The 22,005-nt window shown below is 49.1% G+C and overlaps 1 protein-coding gene across 2 annotated transcripts in view; it reads right to left on the bottom strand.

Moving 5' to 3' along the window:
• UPB1 (beta-ureidopropionase 1) overlaps positions 1-19,321 on the bottom strand; it is a 35,857-nt gene extending 16,536 nt beyond the window's left edge. The window contains exons 1-4 of one of the 2 annotated variants that reach the window (XM_021673935.2): positions 19,130-19,321; positions 11,480-11,651; positions 9,634-9,721; positions 214-308 (exon numbers count right to left, since the gene is read on the bottom strand). In XM_021673935.2, coding sequence (XP_021529610.2) covers positions 214-308; positions 9,634-9,721; positions 11,480-11,651; positions 19,130-19,266 — 492 coding nt within the window. In that variant the 5' untranslated portion in view covers positions 19,267-19,321. The remainder of the gene's footprint in view (positions 1-213; positions 309-9,633; positions 9,722-11,479; positions 11,652-19,129) is intronic. The other variant, XM_012454159.3, reaches the window with a different exon arrangement.
• Positions 19,322-22,005: the final 2,684 nt, after the last annotated feature.

Raw genomic sequence — 22,005 nt, 5'->3', positions numbered from 1 at the left:
GTAACAAGAGCGAAACTCCAACTCAAAAAAAAAAAAAAAAAAGAGTATCCTAAAAAAAAAAGTGGCAAATAGTCTTATCTAATCTTATCAGGCAAAACAAACACCAAAGGAGTGCATTTTCCATGGTGAAGGGCCATACCCAGCAGCTGTGGTTGTGCTCTGTGACTTGCACATATTTGGCAGCTGCTACCAGAGGCACAGTTAATGTCCTACCTTCTGACAGAATTTGGTGGTGGGCCCGTCTTCTGCTGACTCAGCAAATTCTGTCCAAGGAAGCTTCTCTCTCGTACAGAAGGCAAAGGGCATAGCTATAAATAGGAGAAAGGGCAGAATTATATCCAAGATGCACAGCGTCTGAGCGGGGCTCCTCAGTCCAGCAGCAGGAGGTCACTGCAAGAGAATACAGCCTCAGGAGTGCCATGGCCTGGCTTCTGGGTCCCATTCCTGTTTGTGGGCACTGGGCAGCCCCTACCTCTGGGCTTCATGGCAAACAAGAGTCTGGGCCAAATGTCTTTTCCAAAGTCTTAAAAACAATCGCAGCACAGATATTTGCATACTGATGTTTATAGGAACATCATTCACAGCAGCCAAAAGCTGGAAACAATCCAACTGTCTTATCAACAGATAATTGATAGGTAAAATGTGGTGCATATATATACACAATGGAGTATCACTCAGCCCTCTTAAAAAGGGAAGAAATTCTGATACATGCTCATATGGATGAAGCTTTAAGAATATGCTAAGGGCCAGGCATGGTGGGTGGCTCATGACTGTAATTCCAGCACTTTGGGAGGCAGAGGCAGGTGGATCACAAGGTTAGGAGTTCGAGACCAGGCTGGTCCACATAGTGAAACCCCATCTCTACTAAAGATACAAAAAATTAGCTGGGCGTGGTGGCACATGCCTGTAATTTCAGCTACTTGGGAGGCTGAGGCAAGAGAATCGCTTGGACCCAGGAGGTGGAGGTTGCAGTGAGCCGAGATCGTGCCATTGCACTCGAGCCTGGGTGACAGGGCAAGACTCTGTCTCAAAAAAAAAAAAAAAAGCCAGGTGCAGTGGCGGGCGCCTGTATTCCCAGCTACTCGGGAGGCTGAGGCAGGAGAATCGCTTGAACCTGGGAGGCAGAGGTTGCAGTGAGCCAAGATCATGCCACTGCACTCTAGCCTGGGTGACAGACAAGACTCTGCCTCAAAAAAAAAAAAAAAAAAAAGAATATGCTAAGATACAAAACAAATACTGTAGAAGTCTACTCATAGGAGGTATTTAGAGTAGTCAAATTCCGAACGACAAAAAAGTAGTAGAGCTGTCAGGGGCCAGAAGAGGGGATATACTGTATAATGGGTAGAGGGGTCCAATTTTGAATGATGAGAAAAGTTCTGAAGATCAAGGTGATGATGGTATACAACAACATTAATGTATTTAATGCCTCAGATCATACAATTAAGAATGGCTAGCCAGGTGCGGTGGCTCAAGCCTGTAATCCCAGCACTTTGGGAGGCCAAGGCGGGTGGATCACGAGGTCAAGAGATTGAGACCATCCTGGTCAACATGGTGAAACCCCGTCTCTACTAAAAATACAAAAAATTAGCTGGGCATGGTGGCGCGTGCCTGTAATCCCAGCTACTCAGGAGGCTGAGGCAGGAGAATTGCCTGAACCCAGGAGGCGGAGGTTGCAGTGAGCCGAGATCGCGCCATTGCACTCCAGCCTGGGTAACAAGAGCGAAATTCCGTCTCAAAAAAAAAAAAAAGAATGGTTAAAATGGTAAATATTGTTATATATATCTATATGCCACAATTACAAAAAATGTTTTAAATAGCAAAAGTTCCCAACCAGCAGATCTCAAGCTGTTGGCCAATCTGCAAGGTGGCAGAAGCTCCATGAAGACTCCTTGGGTAAAGTATCAGAAGGTTACTAGGGATGGCACTGGGACCCTCCCTCCTCCTAGTGACAGGGAGGCTTCTTCAGAAATAAGAAAAGCTACTCATTAATGGTCCCACAAAAAGTACCACTGGATGGGATGAGCATCTGCAAGGATTAATGCTCCTATTCTCATAATCTCCGGCCAGGCCCCACCAGGGGCTAATTCTGTAGGAAATTCATCCAACTCACTGGTTTTTGTTTGCCTTTCTCTTTTTTTGAGATGCAGTGTTGTTCTTGTCATCCATGCTGGAGTGCAATGGCACAATCTTGGCTTATTGCAACCTCTGCCTCCTGAGTTCAAGCAATTCTCCTGCCTCAGCTTCCTGAGTAGCTGGGATTACAGGCATGTACCACCATGCCCGGCTCATTTTTGTATTTTTAGCAGTGATGGGGTTTTGCCATGTTGGCCAGGCTGGTCTTGAACTCCTGACCTTGTGATCTGCCTGCCTCAGCCTCCCAAAGTACTGGGATTACAGACATGAGCCACTGTGCCCGGCTACTTTTTTTCTCCTTCCAAACAGTAGGTACACACATAGTAACAGTTCAAAGATGCTGGTCATCTCTATGCACACCAGGTTCAGAGCAGACCCCTATGCAGGGGAAGGAGGGGAATGTGCTGGAGTGGGCCTTGGGACCTTTTGCTATGTATGCAATGCTGCTCTACAGCCCAGCCACACATGGATATCTGCAGTGCATGGAGTTACCTTCAGTACCTGCCAGTCTGCTTGTGTGAATGCTGCCTCATTGTGAGTAAATGTTTCCCATATGCCTGGTGAGGCTGAGCCCCTGACCATATATTCACTGGCCAGTCTGGATTCCTCCCCTACATTTTTTTTGTTCATACTCTTTGCCTATTTCCTACTGGGCTATTCATCTTTTTCTTTCTCAATGTGGAAAACTGAATTCCTTATCTGGACCAATTCAGTACACTCTGTAGATCTCCCACATCACAGTAACCCAAGTTCATTTCTTTGTTTCGTTGTTGTCGTTGCTGTTTTGAGATGGAGTTTCACTCTTGTTGCCCAGGCTGGAGTGCAATGGCACAATCTCAGCTCACTGCAACCTCCACCACCCAGGTTCAAGTGATTCTCCTGCCTCAGCCTCCCAAGTAGCTGGGATTACAGCTGCCTCCCACCACACCTGGTTAATTTTTTTTGTTGTTGTAGAGACGGGTTTCACCATGTTGGTCAGGCCAGTCTTGAACTCCTGACCTCAGGTGATCCCCCTGCCTCAGCCTCCCAAAGTGCTGGGAGTATAGGCATGAGCCATCATGCCCAGCCCAAGTCTATTTCATTTAAAGGGATTAGCCTGACAGAAGTTTCCAGTTGTCTGCTATTGTTCCAGCTACTTTGAACTAACTTGAGGAGGGTTTGCAGAAAGCTGCCTGATGTGATGGGGCAGTGTTTAACTGGCTTCTGGTAGGGGCTTATGGCCTGTTTAGGAGTAACAATTGTAGCCAGCATTTCCCAAATGCCAAGCACATGTGAAACACGGTGCTTGATAGAAAATAGATCCCCCATACAGAGACAGAGGGACAGGGGTCTCCGAACAAAGAGATACCCTGTGTGCAGTGGAAAAGGTGGTTGGTTATATTTGGAGGCTGGAGGAGGTGGTGTCTGATTTGCATAGGGCCCTGGGGATTGGTTTGACCAGGTGTGTCATTTAAGTAGTCCACAAAAAACCTAGCCCTCCCACCTTAGCCCTTTGATATGCAAATATGAGCCGCCGTGATGTCTTGAACATGCGTGAATTATCTGGAGGCAGCCACAACACTTGGCACAGGTGGTGACAAGAAGAGGGCAGGAATCACCACGTTGGCCAAGTTGGGTGGACCTAGTTTCTAATTGCCTGCATTTGCATATCAAAGCTTGCTAGCCTGGGTCTTTAAGAAGCCTTTCCTGTTAGAAAAGAAACGGTTTAGGGGTTGCTTCTTATTACAGGAAAAGGTTCCACAAGAACCTTTACCCTTTTTCTAGCTGCCTAAAAATATTTCTTTATAACTCCTGTATTAGAGCTCATTTCCAACATCCCTGTGAAGCAGGCATCACCCCCTTTATTTCACAGAGAAGGAAGAGAAGCCTCAGCCTCTCAATTCCTTCCAGTCCCAGAAAGACTAGTCCTAAGAGTACCACAGTAAATATCCTGCCAATGGCACCACTGCCATCTTGCCAAGTAGGCAGCAGGCACTGCCAGCAACAGCCCCGGGGGCCTTGGTACCAGGCTCAAGGCTCCCCAGGCTCGCCTTCTGTGAAGAGAGATGAATTATTTTAAGGAAGCCATCAGAAAAGCTGTTGAAAACACAAATGCTCCTTAATGACCGTTAATTCTCAGCTTTCAGAGCATTAGGAGTGAGTCAAGTGCCCCCAGAGAATAAATGACTTCTTTTCCTGTTTACACAACCACTCTAATGTAAACACACTTTCAAAAGAAGGATGTGGAAGAGGGGGTTGGGTGAGGCTGGCTGCAAAGTCCCAATTACAGTTCTTCAACTAGAAGGAAAGGGGTTCCACAAGCATTGACCCAACACCTGGCCCTCAGAAACTGCCAGCCTAGAGGGAAGGAGATGAATTAGAACCTGTTGTGGCCACACAACCTGGCAGGACACAGTGGTCAGCTCTGCCTGGGGGAGGCCCCAGGGCCCCACAAAGGAGGGGTGCCTGTGCTGGACCTTGATAAATGAGAGGGAGTTCCAGATCCAAGAAAGGGAAGATGTTAGTTCAATTATCCAGTCAATACTAATTTGTAGAGCCTGTCATGCACGAGGGATTATTCTTGCCACTAAAGATAAAACAGGAATGGGTGGAGAGTTGGGGAAAAACACACACAGGTACTGTCCTCATGCAGCTCATAGCCTAATGAAGAGTAGAAATGTATCAAAAAACAGGAAAACGTCATGAACTTATGGGTAGAGATGCAGACTGGACACAGACACGAGCTCTTTCCTGAAACCCCATCAACATGATAGGAAAGCAATGTTCATGCAAAGGCTTCTACCCACAAGGATAGGGCACTGAGGGAGGGGAAGCAGTACTGAAACACAAGTAGCTGGAAGGTGGATGCAGGCAAATCTCTCAGTAGATCAGAGAAAACTGGGTCCTGCTAGCAGTAAAGAATGTCTCCTGCTTCTCGAAAGCTCAGGAACCAGGGGTACGTACCAGGTACCTCTGAAGGCTGGGAAGCAGGGAAGGATGATAAACAAGGACTGGTCAAAGGTCTACTTAAGCAGCAGTCAGGGGCTGGGCGCAGTGGCTCACGCCTGTAATCCCAGCACTTTGGGAGGCTGAGGTGGGTGGATCACCTGAGGTCAGGAGTTCAAGACCAACCTGGCCAAGATGGTGAAACTCCGTCTCTACTAAAAATATAAAAATTAGCTGAGTGTAGTGGCATGCACCTGTAATCCCAGCTACTCAGGAGGCTGAGGCAGAAGAACTGCTTGAACCTGGGAGACAGAGGTTGCAGTGAGCTGAGATCACGCCACTGCATTCCAGCCTGGGTGACAGAGCAAGACTCTGTCTGAAAAAAAAAAAACAAAAACAAACCCATAACGAACAAATTAGGGCCAAGTGCAGTGGCTCATGCCTGTAATCTTAGCACTTTGGTAGGCTGAGGTGGGTGGATCAACTGAGGTCAGGAGTTTGAGACCAGCCTAACATAGCAAAACCTCATCTCTACCAAAAATACAAAAAAAAGCCGGGTGTGGTGGCACGGGCCTGTAGTCCCAGCTACTTAGGAGGCTGAGGCAGAAGAACTGCTTGAACCCGGGAGGCCGAGGTTGCAGTGAGCTGACATTGTGCCACTGCCCTCCCAAGACTCCATGTAAAAAAAAAAAAAAAAAAGAAGAAGCGGTAGTTAGAAGCCCAAGTCCTTTCTCCACACCAAGAGGCTAGGACCTGCCCCTTCCGCCCTAGAAGAAAGCTAAAGGTTCATCCTCCAGAGATGGTTCAGCAGAGGCTCTTTGGCTTTGGAGAAGCAGGGCAGATGAAAGCACATGACGTGTCAAAACAGAGGATTGGGTAAACATCAGCATGCTGGACCTTCTTGACAAGAGAGCAGAAATATCTCTGGGGACTCTGACCAGCCTGAAATGAATGACCCAGAGATACTAACATCAGGATTACCTGGAAATTACCACTAAATCAGATCACCCTATGATGGAGCTCAGTGGGTGAGCTCCTCCTACAAACTCAGAGCTCACAGATTTTTAATCCCCAATTCTTAAAATATGAGCAATCAAAACAGAGTCCAACTTGGAATAAGTAGGGACCACGCAGAGAGAAAACAAAATTTACTTAATATTTATATCCTTAGAGCTAAGAGAAGATATTGCAACCATGATGCAAGAACAAGATGTAATATAACAGGGACTTTCAGACCAAAAGAATGCTAGTAAATTCAAAATTTGACAGCAGAAATGAAAAGCTGAATAGGAGGGCTGATGGACAAATCAGATCAAATCCACCAGAAAACTGAGCAAAAAGACAAAGTGATAAGAAATAGGATACTGGCTTGGTGACTGGGTCCTGTGGCTCATGCCTATAGTCCCAGCACTTTGGGAGACCAAGGCAGGAGGATTGCTTGGGCTCAGGAATTTGAGATCTGCCTGGGCAACACAGCGAGACCTGATCTTTACAGAAAAAAAAAAAATTTTTCAAGAAAATTAGCCAGGCGTAGTGGCGTGCATCTGTGGTCCCAGCTACTCAGGAGGCTGGCGCAGGAGGATTGCTTGATCCTAGGAGGTCAATGCTGCAGTGAGCTGCGATTGTGACACTGCACTTCAGCCTCAGTGACAGAGTGAGACCATGTGTCAAAAACAAACAAACAAAAAAAAAATAGGAGGAAATACACAACATAATTAGGGAACCAGTCCAGGGTTCCAATATCCTAATAGTAGGACTGTCTAGAAGGAGAAAAAAAGAGGAGAAAATAATGAATAAAATAATGCAAGAAAATTTCCTAGATCAGCTGGGCGTGATGGCTCATGCCTATAATCCCAGCACTTTGGGAGGTCGAGATGGGCAGATTGCTTGAAGTCAGTAGTTTGAGAACAGCCTGGCCAACATGGCAAAAACCCATCTCAACTAAAAATATGAAAATTAGCTGAGCATGGTGGCACATATCTATAATCCCAGCTACTTGGGAGGCTGAGGCAGGAGAATCGCTTGAACCCAGGAGGCAGAGGTTGTAGTGAGCAGAAATAGCTCCACTGCAGTCTAGCTTGGGTGACAAAGTGACACTCCGTCTCAAAAAAAAAAAAAAAGAAAAGAAAATTTCCTAGATCTTCAGAACCCAAGTTTCTAGACTGAAAGAACCCACAGAGTGCCTAGAGTAGATTAAAATAGATACACACAATGGGATATCATTATGAAATTGTAGAGTATTGGTGAAAAAGAGAAACTCCAACAGTCTTCCAGAAAAAAACAAGTCACAATGGGTCACAAATTAAAACGGTGTGGACTACTCAACAATGCCCAAAAGCTAGAAGACAATAGAACAATGCGTGTTCAAACTTCTGAAGGAAAATGATTTCTAACCTAAAATTTGATGCTCAACCAAACTATCAAGAAAATTGTAGAAGGAACATATTTTCAGATGGGCAAGGCCTCAAAAAGTTTACCTCTGATGTGTTCTTCCTCAGGGAACTACTTGTTCTGAGAGTCCCTAGTTAAATGCGGGCTCTAGTACCAGAGCAGCTGGCAACCCAGCACTAACAGCAAATGATGGGAGCTGGACGTGGTCTCTACAGCATGCCTTTCCCGGGATACATCTTGTACGTGGTGGACAGCCTAATGCCTGTCTGTCCAACCTGTGACCAGGAGTCCCTGTTAAGTGAAACTTGTTTATACTGGCAGATATATTTTCCCGGGTATCCCAGGGAAAACCCAGCCAGGGGCAGCCCCTGGTTCTTCTCATGGAAGGTGCAAATTCAACACACCATGGCAATAGGAAACAAGTTCAGATTTTACTTACAGATTCTAGGCAGGGAGAAAGCCATGAGTCAGGAGGGCAGTTCTCTTTCCCCAGGTCAGATGAGGCAGAAATGAAGAGTCAGAGAGAGTGTGGGGCAGCTAGCAGTACATATAGTAACTAAGATGTAGTCATCTAAAGTTAATGGCCAAATGCCTGGATGGTTCATTTAAAGGAAGCAGCAGGAAAGTGGGCAGCCCAGTCTGCTGGTGGGAGAAAACCTTTAAGTTCTCACCTCTGGCCACTTGGCTTGAGCCATTTGGGTGTGGTGTATAACTGGAAACTGTGCCCAGGGTGACTGAGCCCTGTCTCTGATTTGAGAGTGTTAGACTTGTATTCAACATGGATGCCAAGGCAACATAAATGTATAAGGATCCACTACACTACTCTACCAAAATGAGGGTATAAACCAAGAAACAGGAAGGTGTGGGAATGGAGAAACACAAGAGCAAGGCAAAGGGATTCCCCAGGATGACAGTGAGGGGGAATCCCAGGACAGCAACTGTGTGGCCAGCAGAGGGGGCACCTGACTCAGACCACAGCAGTCACAAGGCTGTGGGGCAAATTCCTTGGAGGAGACGAAACTGATAGACTGCTTGATACGTCTAAAACACATTAAGGGGGATTTAGGAACTGGTAGAAAGTTTGGGGTTGAATGTGTGGCAAGTACACAGAAAACAAAGCAAATTCTAGGGAAAACAGAAAGTAATTCAAGAAAAGAAATCAAAGTTCAGCCTGAGCAACATTGTGAGATCTCCAACTCTACAAACTTTTTTTTTTGAGTTTTAAGGAGCAAGGAGTTTAACAGGCAAGAAAGAAGGGAGGAAGAAAAACCACAAGAAGCTCCCCTGTACAAAGACAGAGGGAGAGGGGCTCCAAAGCCAAGAGACAGACCCCCTACTTTTTTTTTTTTAACTAGCTGGGCACGGTGGTGTATACCTGTGGTCCCAGCTACTTGGGAGGCTGAGGTGGGAGGATTGCTTGGGCCTGGGAGGTCAAGGCTGCAAGGATTGATTGTGCCACTGCACTCCAATCCTTGTCTTAAAAAAAAAAAAGGAATCGAAGTTGACAAAATGGCTCGGGGGATAGAAAAACAAGGGCACACGTATGCAGAGGGGCCAGGAGGAAGGAAAGGGCTAACACTGACATCTTCCATGGGTGGGTGGGTGGGGGGGAAGTCAACAGGTGATGCAAAGCTAAAAAATTGGGAAGTAGCAACATGAATAAAGGTAAATTCCAAAGGAACTAGCTCAGTGTTCACTCTGGGGATAACAGCTATTTTTCGGTAACAGACCTTGTAGACCCATCTGACTCTCAACCATGAGCATGTATAGCTCTGATAAAAATAAAAATCACAAAGGTACATGGTACCAGGAATGTTTAGATGGGGGGCTGGCTCTGGGCTGAGATCTGAAGGTGAAGAACAGTCGGGAGGGCACAGGACACCAGCTGGAGGGAATTACAAAAGCCAGGGTGAGCTGCCAGGGGCTTGGACCAGGCAGTGATAGAGATGGGGAGGAGTGAATGGATTCAGAACCATGTGGGAGAACTGATGGGACCCAGACAACAGCCTGGCACATGACAGCAGGGAGGCCGGGGTTCCTGGTGATGTGGGCAGAGAACCTTTCTATGCATGAGAAAACAAAGGAGATTCTTTAAAATTCAGGCAGCAGACACTCTTGGCAACATGGAGAGAATACAAAATTTTTTGAAGTCAGTAGAGAAAAAGCATCGTAAAAAAGACTCACTCCATGCTTCCTGGAAACAGATGATGTTGACTCCACACATTGCAGCCACCTCTACGATAGACTTTATGCGTTTATGAAGGGCAGAGACCTGAGGATTTAAAAAGGATTAGAATCCATTTAGTTCTACTGGTAAGGCAATTTTTAGGATCTCATCCTACTGCAAATGGAACAATCAATGCCCACCCGCGCAGGTATGGGGAGTAGGGTGGGGAGGTTCTATATTTGGTTTTTTCCTTATGTCCAAAATCTGCATGAAAAGGTGGAGGTACAGAGGCTCTGGGCTGACACTTGGACACTGCCTCAGTTTCCTCACCTGATAATGGGGAGACTGCCACCTGACCTGTGGGGTTGCTGAGAGGCAGCAATGAGGATGGTGCTGCTTACTGTACCCAGGGCCCACGCTCACACCCATCTCCTGGGTCAGCCGCTCCCTCGGCCCAGGATTCCGCTCTCCACTGTCCTGCACTTCTACTTCTCCTGTGTGCATCTTATCATGGAATGCCTCGCCTCTCTGGCTCTTTTAAATCCCCATGCTTTGGTGTGTGCTGTGCCCTGGGCCAGGAATGTACTTCCCTCCTCTCACCTAATCGTCCTGGAGGTGTTATCGTCGCCCCTCTGTGGGCCTCTACAGGCTCTCACAGCTATGGGCCAAGGGTCGAGGTAACTCAGCACCCCCTGGCCTTTGTCTGTCACTCCCAGGACCCCACAGGCTCCTTGGGGATAGGAAGAAAGCATCCTCATCGTCTGCTTGTCCTTGGCACAATGCCTGGCTCCCAGGAGACATTCAAAAGTGTTTGTTCAAAGACAGACCAAGGGAACCTGGCTGAAAAACCAGAGTGCACAAACTCTTTACAATGCCTATGGTCCCCTCCTTTGAGAGGCTGTGCATCCCACAGCTTTGTGGATATTTGCTGACAGCATCAGCCCCATGAACACACATTTGCTTGGTGGTAGCAAAATGCAAGCATACGTCTAGGCGCTGTGGGGGTGGAAAAGACATAGCTGGTTCTATGACCTGACAGTCTGGGATGACAGAGGGGACATAACCACCAATAATGAATCCAGATACAAAAAGTGAGAGAACTGAGAACCAGACATCTGTGAATCCAACAAAAGCAAAGGAAGGACCAATGTGAATGATGATGCAGAACCCAACCTGGAATCCAAGAGACCTTAGGTTTCTCCAGAATCCCTAAGAATCCTCAAACACGCTGTATCCTGAGGAAATCTGTGCAGGGAAACCCCTGAAAGTTTGAGCAGCTGGGGAATGCTGTGGAGAAGTGTACAAAGCAAACCACCTGTGTCTGTGACAACATGGTTCTTTAGGGAGATACAAGATGCCGTCACCTTTATTTACTAGGTGTGAGGTTATAAGTGAATGCCTATCTGTTCCCGTAAGCCTGCAGGCACCACAGCTGGCAGACTTCTGGATATAGCGAGTCCCCGCCTTGAGGATTAAGGCAGAAGAATACACAGATGGACGGTCTCGACCGCTATGTGCTGGCTAGCCGCCTCCTGGCAGGTGACTGAGGGGCAGCATCCCGTGGAGAGCACAAGCAGCCTAAAAGGGCACCCTCCTGGTTGTTTAATGGAGCTTCAGATCAATAGCTGGGGAGAAGTGGAAAGATCAGTGAGGAGGAGGGAGAGAGAGAGAACCGGAAGACAGAAGAGCCAGAGATGCAGGCCGGAGGGACATGGGGAGGCCAGGGCAGGAGTGTATCTGCTACCGTTTGAGGCACCCAAGCCTGCAGACCTGGAGTATGTGGCCAGCCAGGGCCTGGGGTATGTTCCAAAGGCGGGGCCACAGCCCCGTTTGTGTATTTATTATGGTCAAAAGAGTCTGCACCTGTTCTGTCACAGGGGCATCTGTGGCGAGGGGGATTCTGTTCTGAACCAGCCCCACATGCACAATGCGGGGTTGTCTCAGCTGCTCTTCCGCCGCTTCAAAGGCATATCCCTGCAGTTCAAAGTCTTCTCTGGAGGCGGCTTTGAAAGCTTCCCTGGGCAGATCAAGCTTCCTAGATGGGCAGAAAAGAAGAGGGAAGGTGATTCGGAGGCAGTCTGTTCCACTTAAAATCCCTCTCCTATTTCCTGCATATTTATCAGGGAAAGAAAAGATGAGGATGTCCTGGCTAGAAGGCACTCAGTGCCAGAGCCCAACAGAGCTGGGGAGCAGGGGGTCCAGCCACGACCGGACGCTACACTGAACCTGGACTTTACCTGCAGTTGGCAGGGAGACCTCAGTTAGGCCTGGCAAAGGGGAGGCCAGTCAAGAGGTTGGTGTTTTAGAGTTGCTGAAATCAGGGTAGGAACTAAAGTCCTGGCAGTCAGCACAGAAAGGAGGGAATAGATTCTCAAGTGTTTCTGAACCAGAATCAGGGCTGTGCTGAGCCTAGGGTGTGGGGCACTCTGTGGGAACAGAGAGGGGCTTGGAAAATGAAGCTCAGGAGAAAGGCTGGATGGAGAGACCATGACCTGGGACCATATGGAGGCCTTGTGGTGAATAAAGACCCTGGCCATTCTGTCCTGCTGCTCCCGCTGGGGGAGGCCAGTTCCACACCTGGTGTTGGGTGGGCTTGGCGGGGCCCAGGTGTTCAGACGGAAGCCCTAAGTGCTCATCCACCTTTGTGGTTTATTAACAAAAGCTAGAGAATTAGTTATAAAACCTTCCACTGACATGACCATTGGCCAAACAGCAAATACCTCCTGATGCCTGTTGCACGCCCTAAGGTGAAGCCCGCAGAGGCACGGGACACGGCCTCTGGCCAGGAAGGCCTTACCATCTAAGGGCAAGATGATTATGAAATACCCAGAGAACACATCAAAAAATAACCTGACAGCCATTATCTAATAATAATATTTCTCTCCTACTTTAAATCACTTTCTTAGAGATGTTTCTTTCAAAATCACAGCCCTGTCAGCCCAAGCCCCCTGTCGCCGCCCCCTGCCAGGCACTTTTCATGTGATGGCCCTGACAGCTCTGAGTTCGGTTCCGCCCCTGACAATCAGCCTGCTTTTCAAGTAGTCAAGGTTCCCGTCACTCTGGCAGGTTAGAAATAGCAGCAGTGCCCACACCGTGCCTCCCCTTGCTGTGACTGCCTTAGACAGTCCTCCCACCCTCCAGCGGAAGGGCTGCTCTCACAGGGCAGGGCTCAGCCTCAGGGCAAATTCCCTCTGGTGGACATGATCAGGCAGCTTTCCAGCATGTGTGTGTGGCCAGACACATGGAGAAAAAGGAGCAAGGCTTATGTGTCTATTCCCCCAAAGGCCTGTGGGCCTGGAAGCCAGACAGGCCTTTGAGAGTGACCTGGTGAACCCTGCCTGGTGTCTCAGCCTGTGGTCTCACACCAGGAAGATGTCAGGTGAAGAGGTCGTCTTGGGTCTGGAAACACAGCTGTAGCCATCACTTGGCTGAAGTCTCTCTCCCCATCTTTCCACCATGCATGACCTCCTTTACCCATCTCCTTCCCTCCAGTGGTGTCTGCGTCCGGCCAGCCCTGAGGCTGCCCACCTCCTCAGCCCCAGCTCCTTGCAAGCTCATTCTCTAAACCAAGGCAACAGAGGAGAGGCCGCTCTACCCTCCAGGACAGCTGCCTTTGGGGCTCTACCTCTTCCCAGCCACTCCTCTCTATCTGGGCACCACCCGTAAGGCCTCTCTGTGCTCCCACATCCTACACAGCTTCACCTTGGAGAACCTAACCGACCATACCATACCCTGTGCAGATGCAGTCAATGACCATGTGCTGTGCCCACCAAAGGCCTGGTATGGGAAGTGTAGCGGACCACTGAGATGGACAGAATGCTTATGTCTGCCCCGAATTCATATGTTGAAATCCTAACCTCAGATGTGACAGGGCTTTTGGGGAGGTGCTTAGGTCAAGAGGGTAGAGTCCTCATGAATGGGATTAGTGCTCTTTTATAAGACCCCCCAAGAGAGCTTGCTTGCTTCTTGCACCACGTAAGGACACAGTGAGAAGGCACGATCTACGCACCAGGAAGTGGGCCCTCACTAGACACCAGATCTGCTGCGGCACCTTGATCTTGGACTTCACAGCCTCCAGAACTGTGAGGAATAAATTTATGTGGTTTAAGACGGGGAGGGAGACTGCAGACAGGTGTTGGTTACAGCCAGGTTTGCACACTCAGACAAGAGCTCTTCTTCCTGACATCTTTCTGGTGTGAGGCCGCAGGCTGAGGACAGGGCCATTCAGCTACCAGGCCCACAGGTCTTTGGGGAAACGGACACAGAGAGCCTTCTCCTTTTTCTCCCTGTGACTGCCCACGAGGACTGGGAAGTCTGTGGAATTTTGTTACAGCAGTCCAAAAGGACTAAGACAAGCATTAATCACCCACTGCCCAGCAGGACAAGTCCAGCAAATGAGTCATAACCTCACAGGCAGCCTCAAGCCCCCACTGCCCGCCCTGGTCCCTGTAGTTGGCTTTCAGACCTTCTACCCCTCAGCCTGCTACTGAGGTCTCCCTGCTCAGGGCTTCCCTTCAGACTTCAAGGAGTAAAGCCCATCACTTCCCATCCTAGCCCCACCATGCCCTTCAGGGCCCCCACCTCTCCCACCTAGGATCAAGGCAGACCTTGCCAGAGGACACTAAGTTCCTGCTTCCTCAGCAAACTCTCACTTCTGGAACTTCATCTTCCCATCTCTGATGGCTCTTTACCATCAGCACGTTAAATAATTAAAGGAGCTCTGTTACAAAAGAGATACGTGCTCACAGCAGGGGTGAACTAAATAGTGGGGAAGGTATAAAATGAAAAATAAGTTTCCCTCTCTACCCCACCCCAGTCCCAAAACTCAGAAGCAACCTCTCTTAATTTTTTTTTTTTTTTTTGAGATGGAGTTTCGCTCTTGTTACCCAGGCTGGAGTGCAATGGTGCGATCTCGGCTCACCGCAAATTCCGCCTCCTGGGTTCAGGCAATTCTCCTGCCTCAGCCTCCTGAGTAGCTGGGATTACAGGCACGCGCCACCACGCCCAGCTAATTTTTTGTATTTTTAGTAGAGACGGGGTTTCACCATGTTGACCAGGATGGTCTCGATCTCTTGACCTCGCGATCCACCCGCCTCGGCCTCCCAAAGTGCTGGGATTACAGGCGTGAGCCACCGTGCCCAGCCCCCTCTTAATGTTTTATGTCTCTTTCCTATTTTCCTACGTGGATGCAGTACAGACTCAATGGCATCATTCTGTATTTTCTGTTCTTCAACTTGCCTTTTTCACTTCATACACCTAACTTGCACATCTTTCCCCACTAGTACCTGCAGATCTCCACACTCATCACTGAAGCTGTTAAGAGTCTCTCCCATTGAGAAACAGAAGGGGGCACGGGAGGGAGGGAAGGAGAGGAAGAAAGAAAAAGAGGGACAGTGCTCCACTTTGCTCACTTGCTCTCTCCCCCTGCTGCCTAGGGAGCTTCCACGCATGCTTTCCTTTGGCTCAGGCCTCATCTCCTGGCTCCATCTCAGGAACTGCCACCAGCCTTATCATAGCTAAAACCAGCAGACTTCCTAATGTCCTCACCGGGTAAACATTTCTGCACCATCTGACGCTTCTTTCCCTGTCCTGCCCCAGAATCCTCACTTCCAGAATCTCCCACAGTCTCTTTCTCTGACCTCTTTAATATCCAGGCTTTTTGGCATTCTCTCCAGGGCCGCTCTCTTTGCACCTGCTCCTCCTCCACCTGGAATGACCATCTCCAGCACAGCTCAACAAGCCCAGCCTCTCCCACCTGAGGCCCACCTCCACACAGCAAATAGCCAGCCACTGGGTTATTTCCACCTGCGGACCCTGAAGCTACTGTAGCAGGTAGAACTGTGTCCTCATCCTGACACCTGGAATCTGTCATTGTGATTTTATTTGGAAAAAGGGTCTTCACAGATCTAATTAAGGTCAGGATCTCAAGATAAGATCAACCTGGATTATCCAAGTAAGCCCCAAATCCAAAGATGTGTGTGGACAGGGCCTCGCTCTGACCCCAGGCTGGAGTGTAGAAGCGAGATCTTGGCTCACTGCAGCCTCAACCTCCCAGGCTCAAGCGATCCTCACACCACAGCCTGCTGTGTAGCTAGGACTACAGGTGCATGCTACCACGCCTGGGTAACTTTTTAAAATGTTTTATAAAGATGGGGTCTCGCTATGTTGCCCAGGCCAGTCTTGTACTCCTGGGTTCAAGCAATCCTCCAGCCCTCACCTCCCAAAGTGCTGAGATTACAGATGTGAGCCACTGCACCTTGCTCAAAGACAAATAGAAGAAACGCTACAGGAGAGATACAGGGACAAGAGGAGAAGGCCATGTGAAGAAAGAGGCGGAGACTGGCTAGGAAAGCCAAGAGCCACCCAAGGCTAGAAAAGACAAGGGAGGATTCTCCCCTAGGATGTTTGTGGGGAGCATGGCCCTGCTGACACCTTGGTCTAGTACTTATGGTCTTCAGAACTGTGAGAGTAAGTTTCTGTTGTTTCAATTGTTACAGCAGCCCTAGGAACTAAACAGCACTCAAATGCAACCTGTCCAAAGATCCTCCTCATCAGATGTCTACTGCTCATCCGAGAGTCCAAGCCAGAGGCCAGCAAGATCGTCACTGCCTCACTGTCCACTGACCTTCCCAAGACCTCTGGAAGGAAGCCTTCTGTCTCTCCAGCCCCAGGCACTCTGTTCACATCAGGACTCTCACCTTTCACCTGCCTTTTTCCAGGCTAGTCTTTTTTCCTTTCCCTTTTTAAAAATTTCGGCTCATCCAGTAGTTATTCCAGGTCATTCTTCACTCAACCGCCAGGTCAAACTCTTCAAAGTCTCCACCATTATCAGGTCACAGTTCTGCTGCCTCAGAGCCCCAAAGATCTACCTGCCACTCCTGTCTCCTCTCTTGGGTCTTCCTTGGGGGGCACTCAATGACTAACCCTCTCACATGCACAGTTCTAAATGGGTATGTCCCCTGGTGTCTGGAGACAGGTACCCTTCCTGCCTTCCCCAGGATGTAGCTCAAGCATGGTCCCCCTAGGAAGCCTTCTTGATGTCCCCACAACCCCAAATACACAAATTCTCTCAAGCTCTCCCTGCCTCCTTCTCTCACAGTGTAAGGCAACCATCAAAAGATGGAAAGTCCCCAAGGGCAGGAACCATGACTTACTCATCCTGGTATCCCCAGTGCCAGTGGCCAAGACTAAAATAAGTGCTCAATGAATGTTTGTTGACTGAATGACGGCTTCTTGGTTCTGGCTGTCTTAAAATGGAAAATCGATGTTCTCTGGGGATTGCATCTGCCTGCCACAGGCAAAGGCCCGTTTGGCTCATTCACTGAGCAAACATTTACTAAGCACTGTAACTGGGAGAGGAGGTGGTCTTGTGTGGAGCACACTGGGAGTCGGATCAGAGAGGCTGAGGACTTCAGGTCCACTGGACCTTCACAGAGGCAGCCATGTCCAAGTCAGACTCTGAGGAGTTTATAGGAATTTAAGTGGAATTGGAGTATTTAAATGAGCAGTAATTTTTCTATCTTCAGTTCAAAAGGCTGTTCATTGCCAAATCCCACACACTTGCAAGGACAGAGCAAGTACAAAGGTTTATACGTTAGGGATAAAAGGTGAAAGGGCTGGGCTGGGCTGATCACGGTGGCTCACACCTCTAATCACAGCACTTTGGGAGGCCAAGGCGGGTGAATCACAAGGTCAGGAGTTTGAGACCAGCCTGGCCAATATTGTGAAACCCTGTCTCTATTAAAAATACAAAAATTAGCCAGGTGTGGTGGCAGGTGCCTGTAATCTCAGCTACTTGGGAGGCTGAGGCAGGAGAATAGCTTGAATCTGGGAGGCAGAGGTTGCAGTGAGCCGAGATCGCGCCACTGCACACCAGCCTGGGTGACAGAGCAAGACTACACCTCAAAAAAAAAAAAAAAAACCAAAGCTGAAAGGGCTAAATGCTGAGTAGAACATAGTAAGCAAAGGGGATAGGAAAAGAGAGGAAAAGGAGCCACGTAGTTATTGTGAGCCCTAGGATAAAGCCTAGCAGTCATTGGTCAAGAGAGGTTGTCTCCCATTTCACCAGCCATTATCATCATCCCTTCCAATCTGGAGTGACCCAAATGCTCAGATAAAATCCCTCTTGCAGGCAGTCCTTGGCCTGACCTCAGCCCTTCTCCAGAATGTGCCTCAGCCAAACACTTCTGTAGGAAATTGACTTCTCTTTTCCTGAGACTCTTCTCCTTCACCTCTCTCCTGGCACCCAGGCACTGTCTTTTTCCCAGGAACACATGCCCACCCCACTCTTATAATGAGCTAATTTCCATCCCTAGAAGCATGAGACACCTCTTGCTTTATTTAAGACATTTTTAGGAGTCTCAGCTCTAAGACACTTCTCAAGAACTAGTCTTTACAGGTGGAGTGGAAATAGGAGCATGAGTGCATTCACTGGGAGGGGACTTAAAGTTCACCCAGCCCTTTGAATATGAAAAGCCCTTTCAGATAAAGTTCTCTACTACCTCACCCCCAGAAGCAGCTGTTCTAACTTCATCATCCACTAGCTGTGAAAACACCCTTGGACCTGAGGTCTAGCCTCCCTGCAGTAACTCCACAGCAGCTGTGGCTGTGAACCACTGATCCAATCAACACCTTCAGTTACAGGTGAATTGTTCTGGTTCCTGCAAGGTCATGGTGCCTGCAGACTGGCTGGACTGGGGGAGGGAGGGAGCCCACAAATGAGCAAGAAGTTGAACGAGAGTTAGGGGCTGCTTGCGATCAGAGTTTGGGTTTCATTCTAAGAGTCTAGGAAATTCCTTACAGAATTTTAAGCTCAAAAGAGCAACAGCATATGATTTACATATTAAAGAGATCCTCTCGTTGCTGCTGGTAAGAAATGCACTGAAGAGACACTAGAGCGAAGGGCAAGTGTCTTTCTTCAGCTTTGTGGACACACTGTCCAGCAGTACACAAGCCCTCAGAAAGTCCTGGTGATGCACACAACTTGCAGGGAGTAAAAAAACATTTGCGCGTGGTAACTAACGCCCATGGCTTAACAGTGGGAAAGGTTCCCTTGCCAACTAAATGTAGACAGCCTCTATTTCCAAGGGTCAGCCAGAGAGGTCAGGTCACCGCAGGAAGGATGGTCTGGGGCTGGACAATCAGTACACCTGCTTGGGGGCTCCGGCTGGAGGCAATGATCCGGCCAGACACCCAGGAAATAAGTCTGGCTCCAGGGAGGAAGGTTGGGATGGCCACAGAGAAAGCCCTGGAGAGTAAAATCCCGTCCTTTTCCTTCAAGTTCTGGGTAACTTGGGGGAGAAGAGATTTGCAAAGGTCACCCCAGGATTCTGAAACCCCCCAAGGACCCGAGGGCTGTCACATCAAGACATACTATGGTCTCTGCCTGCCAACTTAGGACTTCTCACCACCTCCTCAGAGCCCTTCAGACCCTGAACCCCTCCCTGCCTGCTCCCCTAGACCCCGCAGTCTGTGGCCCCACAAGACCCATAAGTTAGCCCCTGGGCTGCGGACCTGAGCTCCTTGCCATAGAGAACGCGCTTCACCTCCTGCAAGTCTAGGAGTGGCAGGTGCTTCTCCAAGGATTCCTCCAGCGACGTCCACTCAGCGCCCGCCATGACCACACTCAGCCAGGGTGGGTGTCCGAGCATTAACCGCCTGCCCTTTGCACCCAGTGAAAGGAGATGGCCAAGCCAGGACCGCACAGACGCCCTCGCCTCTATCTCTTATAGTCCTGCTCCCGGACGGCCCACGTGGGGACACGCCCCCTTCCTGGAGTAGCCAATCTGCCCTCCAGGGCTTCGCGAGTGGGCCCGCCCCAGGCCCTTAGCGCGCCTTCGGCACGTGCCAGAACACGTGCTCTTGTCGCCTCCCCAGCACACGACCAATCAGCGCTCCAGGGCCTAGCGTGAGGCGGGGTGGGGGAATCCGCCCCTTGCCCTTTGCCCCTTGCCCTTCGCCCCTCCTCTGGCACGCGATGAAACACGCGCCTCCACATGCGGGACTGCGCGGAGCCCTAGTGCCTCGTTTGCGAGTCCGGGCCAAGGCTGCTCCCTCCCACCTCCCTCATGGGCCCTCGCGAGGGTGCCTCCAGGTTCCACCCGTCACCTGCCCACTGGTGTCGGTGCGGGACCCTGGAGAGGCTGTCAGGGAGGCTGCGGCACGGGTCTGTGGTAAGTCGGCGTCCCGCTGCGGACCTTCGCGGGGGCGGGTTCCAGCAGCAGCCGCTGGGCGGGGTCTTTCCCGACCGCGACCTCCAGTCCGCAGCATAGAGCAGCCGACCGGGCCAGCCCCCCGCACAGGACTGCGGAGGAAGGTAAGGAACGAGTTTCAGTGTCTCCTGGGCACGCGGCGGCGGCACCTCTGTAGTGTGGAGCCTTATGTCTGGGGAGTGTTAACCCCGGAGGGGCCAGGGTCGGAGTCCAGGCAGCCACCTGGGCCGCGCGTTCCCACCCCTGGCTTTGGAGCCGCGTTGGGGCCGAAGGTCAGCTGTTCGCCTGCCGTCCGGTGCGCCTCCATGGAGCTAATGCTGTAAAATGCGGGGTCCCCGGGCGAGGGCACGCCCCATGCCCCCTAGGGCCCCCTTTCAGCTCTGACGTCTGCGGCGGGTGTGCAAATATGGGTACTCTCCTGGGGTACGGTGCGCTTTAGACAGTCACTGAGATGGTAGGAGTGAGAGCCCCGTTTGCCGTTCCCGCTAATCCAGAGGGTGCCATCCCTTCAGGAGCAAAGAAGCACCCTCTTTGGGGGACCTACTGAGAATTAAGGCAGTAAGACCCGTTTACCTCAGGCGGGCAGCAGGCTGAAAGAATCGGTCTGTAGAAATCCTATTTAGCCACTTGCAAACCTTGTGACCCCGGGAAAGTTACTCAGTCATTGGAGGCTTCTGTTGCTTTATCTGTAAAATAGGAATCCAAAGATTACGCTGCAGGGTTGTTTAAAAGTCAGAAAAGGCCAGCACGATGGCTCACACCTGTAATTCTAGCACTTTAGGAGGCCAAGAAAGGAGAATTGTTTGAGGCCAGGAGCTCCAGACCAGCCAGGGTGACACAGCAAGACTCTAGCTGCAAAATAATTTTTTAAAAATTAGCCAATCATGGTGGTATGCAGCTGCTTCTTGGGAAGCTCAGGTGAGAGGATCACTTGAGCTCAAGAGTTTGAGGCTCCCTAGCTATGATCTTACCACTTTACTTTAATCTGGGCAACAAAGTGAGATCCAATCTCAAAGAAAAAAAGAAAAGAGGTAAGTAAGATAAGTGCAAAGGAAGCTAATTTATATCCAGAATCAGCTACTAACATTAAAAATAGGTGCTACAGGGCCAAATATTATACTTCAGGTATTTTGTTTAGGCTACTAATTCACTAGTTTTGTTCCTTGTTTTGATAAATGTTAGCTGACAGTTTCTAGTATCTGATGGAGCTGCCTTTTCAAGAATGCAAACTTTGAGTATTTTCTATGTGTAAGGCACTGCCAGGAGAGCCATATAAAGACAAGTAAGACCCAGTACCTTTTCTGAATGATATCCTGAAGAGTATTTTCCAACTTGGATTCATTCTCTTCGTCACATTTAGGTATACCTATCAAACGTAGATTAGGTCTTTTCACATAGTCCCATATTTCTTGGAGACTTTGCTCATTCCTTTTTATCCTTTTTTCTCTAATCTTGTCTTCTCGTTTTATTTCATTAAGTTGGTCTTCGACCTCTGTTATCCTTTCTTCTGCTTGATCAATTCGACTGTTAAAACTTGTGCATACTTCGCAAAGTTCTCGTGTTGTTTTTCAGCTCCATTAATTCACTTATATTCCTCTCTAAATTGTCTATTCTCGTCAGCGTTTCATCAAACCTTTTTTCAGAGTTCTTGGTTTCTTTGCATTGGGTTAGAACAAATTTTTCTAATTCACAGAAGTTTCTTATCATCCACCTTTTGAAGCCTACTTCTATTAATGGAACGCACTCGTTCTCCATCAGGCCTTGTTCCGTTGCTGATGAGGAACTGTGATCCCCTGTAGAGGGAGAGGCGTTCTGATTTTGAGTATCATTCAGGAAAACTTTCCCAACCTAGTAAGGCAGGACAATATTCAACTCCAGGTAATACAGAGAACACCACAAAGATACTCCTCAAGAAGACCAACCCCAAGGCACATAATCGTCAGATTCATTAGGGTTGAAATGAAGGAGAAAATACTAAGGGCAGCCAGAGAGAAAGGTCAGGTTACCCACAAAGGGAAGCCTGTCAGACTTACAGCAGATCTCTCAGCAGAAACCCTACAAGCCAGAAAAGAGTGGGGGCCAATATTCAACATCCTTAAAGAAAAGAACTTTCAACCCAGACTTTCATATCCTGCCAAACTAAGCTTTACAAGCTAAGGAAAAATAAAATCTTTTGCA

This window comes from Aotus nancymaae, unplaced genomic scaffold, assembly GCF_030222135.1.
Source record: "Aotus nancymaae isolate 86718 unplaced genomic scaffold, 86718_ANA_hifiasm-v0.15.2.pri h1tg000210l, whole genome shotgun sequence".
NCBI classification, from domain to species: Eukaryota; Metazoa; Chordata; class Mammalia; order Primates; family Aotidae; genus Aotus; species Aotus nancymaae.
Note: the sequence above shows the minus strand (reverse complement) of the source record. Positions and strands in the feature narration are given on the sequence as shown.